This window comes from Octopus sinensis, unplaced genomic scaffold (genome assembly GCF_006345805.1).
Source record: "Octopus sinensis unplaced genomic scaffold, ASM634580v1 Contig01185, whole genome shotgun sequence".
Classification (NCBI taxonomy): Eukaryota; Metazoa; Mollusca; class Cephalopoda; order Octopoda; family Octopodidae; genus Octopus; species Octopus sinensis.
In genome coordinates this window covers 8,075-17,753 of record NW_021824639.1, presented here as the reverse complement: position 1 = coordinate 17,753, position 9,679 = coordinate 8,075, and the positions used below count along the sequence as shown (strand labels likewise).

The following is a 9,679-nucleotide window of genomic DNA, read 5'->3' as shown; positions in this document are numbered from 1 at the left end:
TTGCCAGCCTCGCTTGACCCCCGTGCCGGGGTACGTAAAAGAACCATCCGAACGTGGCCGTTACCATGCCGCCCGACTGGCCTCTGTGCCGATGGCACTTAAAAAGCACTTCCAATTGTGACCGTTTGCCAGCCTCGTCTGGCACCGTGCCGGTGGCACGTAAAAAGCACCCACTACACTCACGGAGTGGTTGGCGTTAGGAAGGGCATCCAACCGTAGAAACTTGCCAGATCAGACTGGCCTGGTGCAGCCTTCTGGCTTCCCAGACCCCTTGAACCGTCCAACTCATGCTAGCATGGACAGTGAACGATAAATAATGATGATGATAATGATATGACTACCGTCCTGTTCATGGAAGATATATACCTCGGGGGAACCGGGAAACCAACCCTTGCTTCTTATGTCTTACATAATTAGGTACAGTTATTTCTACTCACCAGGTGGTTCTGCTAACATCTGGATTTCCGGCTTTGACCACTTTGGACCCTCTGAAATAAACAATTTCATGTTTTAAACACTGAGAAAAAGTTCTTTATCATTATTAATAATCGATATTTTATTATTGTTAGACAATCCTATCATCATTGGTCAACTGGTGACCATCATGCTTTTGGAGAGCATTTGTATAATTTCTTGAGTATTACTATGTAACGATTCAAAATAGGTCCACAACAGCATAAACTACACTTAACACCCTTCTCTGTCTCTTAAGGCATCCAGCAATTCTAACAATTCTGAAATTATCTAATTTAATATCACCTAATCAACAAGGATTCTCTCTTGGTGATTTATTGGTATTTAGTCACCATTTATAATTCAGTATTCTTTATAATTTTATGTTGCAGAAAGTAACCATCTTGAAGTGTGACAAGTCTTCTAATTGGACAAGAACAAAGTTTAGTGGGAGTAGTGAGAGACATAATATGACAGAGAAAATACACCTGGAACATCTTTTATCAAAAGTGTGCTTGATTAAGGCAGAACTGGATCTACACAACATGAAATACAATATTCCACACCATAAAGCCCAAGAGACAAACAGACAGATCTTACCCAAACTATTTTTGCTCGTTATATTCTGTCCACACTTGAGGCATTGTTTAGGTATCTTTGGGGGACAGCATTTCTTACACAGCGAAAGATGTTTACATGGAAAGAACGTCTCTGTGGCCACTTCGTCTTCACAAAACACACATCTGAGGAACAAAGACATGAACACATCCCATTAATAACATTCATTTATAACAAATATTACATTGTGTGCATATTTACAGTAGAGAACATTATGCGAGACCACAATTAAACAATTACATATGGGCGAATTTGTGAGTATATAAATGCAGACACAGACACACAGACACAGACACATACACACACACACACACACATACACACACATATATATATATAAATGGACACAAATATTAATAAGTATATGTCATGACATTGATACATCACAAAAACTGATTTACGCAAAGTGAACAACATATATTCCAGAAATATAATTCACTTATATATATATATATATATATATATATATATATATATATATTATATATATATATATGTGTGTGTGTGTGTGTCCGAGTCAGTCGCCATGATAGATTGTTAGCCGCTACACACATTTTTTTCTCTCCTTGTTTCTATCCTTGTTTTTTTTTTCCGTGTCCCTTTCTGTAGAAGAGCGAAGGCTCGAAACTTAAAAGACTTTTTCTATTCCTTCAACACCACCTGTCATCGTCTTTTGTTTTTTTCGTAAACTCTCCCTATATATATATATATATATATGTATATATATGTGTGTGTGTGTGTGTGTGTGTGTGGTGTGTGTGTGTGTGTGTGTGTGTGTGTGTTTGTGTGTGTGTGTGTGCGTATATGTATATATATATATATATATATATATACACGGGGGGAAATAAATATTCGTAATGTCAAAATTCTTTATTTATTTAATTTCTAATGAACATAAATGGGATATACCAATACTATATTCACTTACATATGCATAAACTAAGAATATGCAAAAGAAACTAATAAATTATAGTAACTAAGGAATTTATATACAATTATAAATATTTAGGAGTGAAAAAAGTATTCGTACAGAATATAAATAACTGATAATTTTGATTTGATACTTCGTAGCATAACCATTATTCAGTTCCACTTCAACCAGTATCTTCTAGTAGTTCTTCACCAATGACTCGCATGTTTCTTTAGGAATTTTTTCCTATTCTTCTTGACAAATTATCTTCAAATCTGTAATGCATGTTGGGGCTCTTCAATGGGGTTCAAGTCAGGTGACAGGCTTGGCCATTACAATAATTTTATATTGTGATTGACAATCCATATTTGGTAGACTTCACCGTGTGCTTAGGGCCGTTACCCTGTTGTAAAACCCACCCTTCACAAAGCTGGAGCTTTTCAACAGAGTCCCATAAATTATTGTTCAAAATATTTTGGTACATCTCTGCATTCATTCTACCATCTATCACATGTAATTGCCAGTACCATTTGCAGAGACAACACCCCACACCTCCAATCTTTACGGTAGGAATTGTGTTTTTACTCCAAACATGGGTAAGCGAATTTCGTCCAAACAATTCAATTTTTGTCTCGTCTGTCCATAGAACATTTTCCCAGAATGTATCAGATTTATCTTATGTTCATAACAAATTTTAAACGGGCATCTCTATGCCTTTTAGTCAACAGAGGAGTTTTTCTAGGAGAGCGTGACTTCAGTTCATTCTATGAAAACTCCTTTCTGGTGATTATTGCGTTTTTTTCCGATTCTTCTCTTCATTTTTCTTAAAGATCTTGGGGAAATCTTGCGTGGTGCTCCGGATCTTATTCTGTTTTCAACAGTTCCCGATTCCTTATATCTTTGAATAAATGAAGATATGGTAGTAAGCGGAATACAAAGTGTCTCTGATATTTTCCTGTAACTTTTACCTACTTTCTACAGTTCAATAATAAGTTTTTCACTGAATTTGTGAGTTCTTTACTTTTCGCCATTATTGCGATATCACTTTATGTTGTCTCAGTGCTGAATGAAGAAGCTAGTGTTTTGACATCAAAATGAAAACTGATAAGATTATGGAATAAACAAGAAATTTCTAGTAAAAAAATATTCTAACAGTATTTTGTGGCATAGAAAATCATACATTTATTCTGGACGAATACTTTTTTCACCCCTAAATATTTATAATTGTATATAAATTCATTAGTTACTATATTTATTAGTTTCTTTTGCATATTCTTAGTTTATGCATATGTATGCAAATATATAATGTGTATATCCCATTTATGTTCATTAGAAATTAAATAAAGAATTTTGACATTACGAATATTTATTCCTCCCCCCATATATTATATATATAATATATATATAATATAAATATATATATATATATATATATATATATATATATATATATATATATATATATATATATATATCTTTCTCTTTTTCTTTTTTACTTGTTTCAGTCATTTTGACTGCGGCCATGCTGGTGCACCGCCTTTAATCGAGTAACTCGACCCCGGGACTTATTCTTTGTAAGCCCAGTACTTATTCTATCGGTCTCTTTTGCCGAACCGCTAAGTGACGGGGACATAAACACACCAGCATTGGTTGTCAAGCAATGCTAGGGGGACAAACACAGACACACAAACATACACACACATACATATATATACATATATACGACGGGCTTCTTTCAGTTTCCGTCTACCAAATCCACTCACAAGGCTTTGGTCGGCTATAGTAGAAGACACTTGCCCAAGGTGCCACACAGTGGGACTGAACCCGGAACCATGTGGTTGGTAAACAAGCTTCTTACCACACAGCCACTCCTGCGCCTATATATGTATATATATGTATATAATATATATATATACATGTATGTATCTATGTATGCATGTATAAATACATATGTATGTATGTATTCATGTATGTACACTAATTGTATGTGTTTGTAGGCGATTTTCTCAGGATAGCTCACATGGACATGACTGGCTGGGACAGAGAAGACAGAGGAATAATCTGTTGGTAGAGAGATAAATTCCATCACTTCACTATTTACTTCTACATTTTCTCATTAGTCCCTTATCTTTAAAATAGGGAACTGAGAGGGGTGGGTGGGGATTTTAGGAGAGGTATAAAAGTCAACTCAACCAATCATTTGAATGTAATCAAAATAATGTTCTTTCTTTTAATTATCTTAACATCTGCATATTGTTTATTGTTCTTCTTACTGCTGTTGTCTAACCTTTCCTTAAGCCACTAAGACAGTATAATGTATCAGTAGAATTAAAACAATATAAACATATAAACACGGTTATATACAAAACAGAAAATGTAATGGTTTATCTTGTCATTGCCAGTGAATACTTACTGCGGTGAGAATAACGTCTTTAACGTCTTTTTTAAATTTTCCTTTTCTATTAGGTCCAATGGTGTTCTGCCAATTTTGTTTTTACAGTAAAAGTTGGCCCCGTGGTGGGCTAGGTAGCAAGCAACTACCACACCAGAGTACCTTTGTTTCTTTCCCAGTTTCAGATCTTTTAAGTACTTCAAATGATGAAATATAAAATGATGAGTTAAAGATTACACAAACATATACTAAAGATGCCCCAAATTACACAACAGTTCAACTACATTTACACATAGTTTGTTTCCCCAGTGATTAAACTAATCACACAGCGTTGATTTCTTACATCATCTCTTAGTTGAGTCCACTTTTCATTATCATTTGTTTTACTTTACGTTCTACATTAAGACAAAATTATGATCATTATATTGAACAAAACGCACATTAGTGGTCAACGTTATTGCTTAACAATGATATTTAATGAGTAAATATTTACTTGCCAATCACAAATGTCACAAACTATTCAATAAAAACACAATATAAAGTTATTATAACATCAAGTCAAATATACAAAATATAAGGACAGAAATGTCACAATAATGAAAGACAACAAACCAACAAGAACCTATCTCTACAACTGGCTTGATAAGCCAAATGGCCATAGCAAGAGAAATACTTACGGAAGAGTATTGTACATATAAGTACTAGCTTAAGGTGACCCGCTCTACGCGTGGGTGAGGGTGTGATTGTTACTTTCTGTTGCTTCCTTTGTTTCTTATCGCCATATTCACCCTCTTTGTTCCTCTCTCCTTTCTCTCTCGCATCCCCACTCTCTTACTCTTCCTTTATCTCGGACTCTCCCTCACTTTCTCTTGCTTTTTATCTTTCTCTATCTATCTATCTCCCATTTATAAAAATTACAAATCTTCTACTTTACCATGTTGAAAATTTGATTGAAATCGGGCAAAAGGTGTCCAATCTAAACCCCCAATTGTCCCCCAAAATCAATAAAATCCCTATTTTCACACCAAAACGACCACAGTAGCGCCCCAAAAGTCTCTCAAACAATTTCTCACCGCAAGTTACCCCCTCTTTTAAATTGTAATCCCATTCCAGGCCCAATTACACATATTTTTACATAAAAATCCAATTTGTATCATCGTTCGCCTTCTTCATTTGATAGATTAGAAATACATACCCGGCCTTGTTCGGAATTAAAATAGTTTATTATTGTTTTACTCGTTTTGGTATTATAACCCGATTTCATTCGGGTCTAAGCGGGCCACATTTTAAAAGATGAGGAATTTTGCCCTAGAGTCCATGCCTTTCAATTGAGCAAATTCGAAGTTCCAATACAAACTCGCTAGCACTTTTAACATAGGTGTGCATATTTTTAGCCAAATCCAACCACATATGCACACAGTATATATATAAATTAACACAATATATCTGTTTAATAATATCTGTTATGACTGTGCGATGGAGGTGGGCGATATTAATTCACCGTTCTAAAAGACCTGTGGCGAGAATATTTAAACTTTTGCGGTTGTCATCGCTTTCTGTCTATAGATACAGACAGATGTACAGTGAGAGATGTGGTGAAGAAAGAGTGACAGAGAGACGTCGTATAGAGGGATCAAAAAATCACTCTTTTTGCCATAGCAACCACATCTTATAGCTTGCGAATTTTAACCATCGCGGGTCTCATTCTCACCACGCATTTAGTATCCTTGCCTCGGTTTGGCTGCCATTAACATCCAAAGCAAAATGTGCATAAAATTTTCGTCAAAGGACTGTCTTATAGATATGAATAACACCACAAATAATATAAGTTATACCAGAAAAGAGAACAGCAACAACATAGCAAGGCCTTCAGACATAACAACTAAATCAACACCACATAGACATATCCACGCAGATCAATAATGTTTCTTTAATTAAGTGGATTGGAGAGAAAAACAGGGTATATAAGGCATCGGATTTTGTGCGCAAGAGAGAAGTCTACCATGGTATGGTTATGTGATGCATATGGATGAAGATAGCTTCATCAAGAAGTGGTGATCTCTCATTGTGGAGGGAATGTGTGAGGGGGTAGACCCAGAAAGACGTGCAATAATGTGGTGAGAAAGGACCGTCAGACGTTGGGCCTCACAGAGGGGATGAAATGGGAGCGATACTTTTGGCAGTCTGCTGTACTTGAGATGATATGCCAAGCTAAGTCGTCGTTGTCCTTGCATACTGTCATGACCCCTGTATCATTCTTCATCTGAGATATCCTAATCTTGTGGGATCATGGGTGCTGATGCTTCGGAAAAATCACATACAAATATCCGTGTCGGTGCTGCAGAAAAGCACGCAGTACATTATGTAAATTGGGTGGCATTAGGAAGGACGTCCAACTGTCGAAACCATGCGTAAAGAGATATGGAGTCCAGGTAGCTTTTCAGCTGACCAGCTTCTGTCAAAGCGTCGAACCCATGCCAGCTTTGAAAACAGTCGATACATTATGATGATGATGATGATGATGAATTAATAAGGAAACATCTTTTGATGAAGAAAGTGAAGTAAGGGAAGTAAGAATCGGTGTCACAGTTGAGGCAGAACACCAACGCATAGTTGATAAATTGTTCAGTGTTAGTCTGATGGACTATTCCAGTAGGTGGGGAGGTCGCTGGCTGCCAGAGTAGGTTCCTCTCACCAAAGTAGACATTACAACAATACACAGATGACCATCAACTGCCTGAATAGTAGTCAGTCATCTGTAGTGAGCTTTATTCATATGGGAATAGCCCAATGTCATAATTCAAAACTAACGCAGCGAAAATTTTGAAAAGTTCCCCCAGTTCTGAAAAAAATCGATAAATTCGACATGGAGTCGAGAATCTAAACTTTTTATATGCAACACATCTTCTGTCTAGAGGACGCAACTCGACCTTTTTATCGCCCAAAGGGACAGCTAGGAACATCGTATACACAGAAGTATTCGAGTGAAGAAAGATATTGCAACCTACACACGCACCTTCGTTCCCTAGAGGGAAAGGACTAGATTGGGATTAGTCGTTGCCTACTAGGGGCTCTTACATACCCGGGCAATGCCGGGCTATGCTGCTAGTATTATATAAAGAAATGTGACAGAGAGCTGTTTCAGGCAGAATTCTTCATGGAATGGACAAGATGTATTTATTATCATGGCCCCAGCACTATAAATGTTACTGTCTATCATATGAACCTCTCTTCTACCCAGTATCATTGTTAATTCAGAATAATATCTCCTGTCTTGAATAGATCATTTCTCCTTCAAATTTTGATGACCGTGTTTGTATGGCCAACATTCGAGATGGATCACCTTCTCTACCATGGAGAGGTCGTGCCTTTGAGGACGGAAGGGGACGGAATAGAGAATAGTGTTTGTTACATAATAATATAACTAAGGGTTACCATTGTGACTGGATCAGGAAATGGTAATGGAGGATGGGGTTGGTAGGTGAGAATTGCGATATAAACAATGTCTGTTTTCTGTGTCTTCTCTGTCAGTTTGTCTATTTTACACACACACAGACGACAAAATGCACACACACACACACACACACACACACAGAGCACAAATGCACACACACACACACACAACACATACACACACACACATAGTCACAAAAATGTGAAAACTACCTGATCTAACATGGTCATGTGCTCCACCTCAGAATGAAAGTTGTTTTCTCTTTTTAACGCCAGATGCAGGCAATTATTTCCTCCATGTTCGACAACATTTACATTCGCGCCCCTGGCTATCAGCCGCTGCATTATTCCGAGGTGACCGTTCGAAACAGCTTCAAGCAATGGTGTCCTATATTTTTTGTTCACAATTTCTAAATTCACCGAATCCTTTGTGGAGGTAAAAATGGAAAATGAAAATTTACATGAAAATCAGGGTTGATATCAATGTCATTACAGTTTTCTACTGGGTACTAGATCAAACTGATCAAATACATTTGATGTTTGTCAGTGAAATAAATCTTCCATAAGGACCTTCTATAACCTGATACATGTGTGTGTTAGAGACATGATAAACATATTAAGATGTCCTACATTTGCCCCTCACTATAGTAAGTTGTAGGGCAACAGAACTAGAGTAAACACATGATTAGCAGATCAAGTCAAGTAAAGAAGAATTATAATTTCTAATGTTTACTTTTGACGTTGCTACATTAATAAGGGGTTCATAAAACTGCTGAGCCGGTTAGCGTCCACATGCATAAAACTAATGCGCACGCACGCACACACACACATAAACATCAGTGTTACATATATAAATACATATAATGAATTGGGGAAACGGAGTTCACGAGAATATGCATCACAACGACCGTTTCGACTCATCTTGCATCGGTCACTTGCGGGTGGGCTACTATACATGTTGTGTTGCATCTCATCGGGTGCCTTGTTTTAATGTAAAGATACCTCACTAAATATATTCAGTTTCACTTGACATGTTGTTGCTAGGAGCTTCTTGGATTACAACATGAGAGACAACAGCCTTCTGGCAACAACAACATTCCAAGCGAAACCGAATATATTTACAGAGGTATCTTCTTTAAAACAAGACACCCGATGACATGCATCTGCAACGGAGGATGTACAACAACCAGTTATACAATATCCTACCTGCAAGGGCCCGATGCAAGATGGATTGAAACAATCGTTGCGATGAATGAAAATCTCGTTAACTCCATTTTCTGCTTCCCTCAGTCATTATAAACTGAACGAACACTGCAGAATACATGAGGTAGATCCAGTGTCACTTATAGCTCAACTGTGGATGACATGAGGTAACCGAATCAGCGAAAGATCTTTAAGCGGCATACTTCTAAATGTATACACAAATTCCAAATAATTACAAATACACACACACACACACACACACACACACATACAGGGAGGATGATGCCTTGCACGGAAAGAATTACAGAGGTATCACACTATTAGATGAAGCAATGAAAATTACTCAGAGGGTCACAGACAAAATAATTAGGACGTGTGTTAGACCAGAAGAAGTGCAATTTGGTTTTGTGCCAGAGCGAAGCACCTCTGATGCTATATTCCTGGTAAGGCAGCTGCAGGAGAAGTACCAAGCCAAAGATAAACCCTTGTACTGGGCCTTTGTTAAACACGAGAAAGGCTTTGACAGGATTCCTCGATCCCTTATTTGCTGGTCACTGCAAAAGCTAGGGATGGACGAATGGTTGGTGAGAGCGTTACAAGTCATGTACAGGGATGCTGTCAGTAAGGTGAGGTTTGGCATCGTGTGTAGC

The 9,679-nt window shown here is 37.3% G+C and overlaps 1 protein-coding gene across 1 annotated transcript; it reads right to left on the bottom strand.

The window, feature by feature from the left end:
• Positions 1 to 429: 429 nt before the first annotated feature.
• LOC115227002 (E3 ubiquitin-protein ligase MIB2-like) lies at positions 430 to 9,069 on the bottom strand. The gene is made up of 4 exons (XM_029797952.2): positions 8,040 to 9,069; positions 4,395 to 4,570; positions 1,054 to 1,196; positions 430 to 488 (listed from the first exon to the last, which is right to left on the bottom strand). The coding sequence occupies exons 1-4, from the start codon at positions 8,169 to 8,171 to the stop codon at positions 430 to 432; spliced, it is 510 nt and encodes a 169-aa protein (XP_029653812.2). The 5' UTR covers positions 8,172 to 9,069.
• Between the last annotated feature and the right edge of the window lie 610 nt (positions 9,070 to 9,679).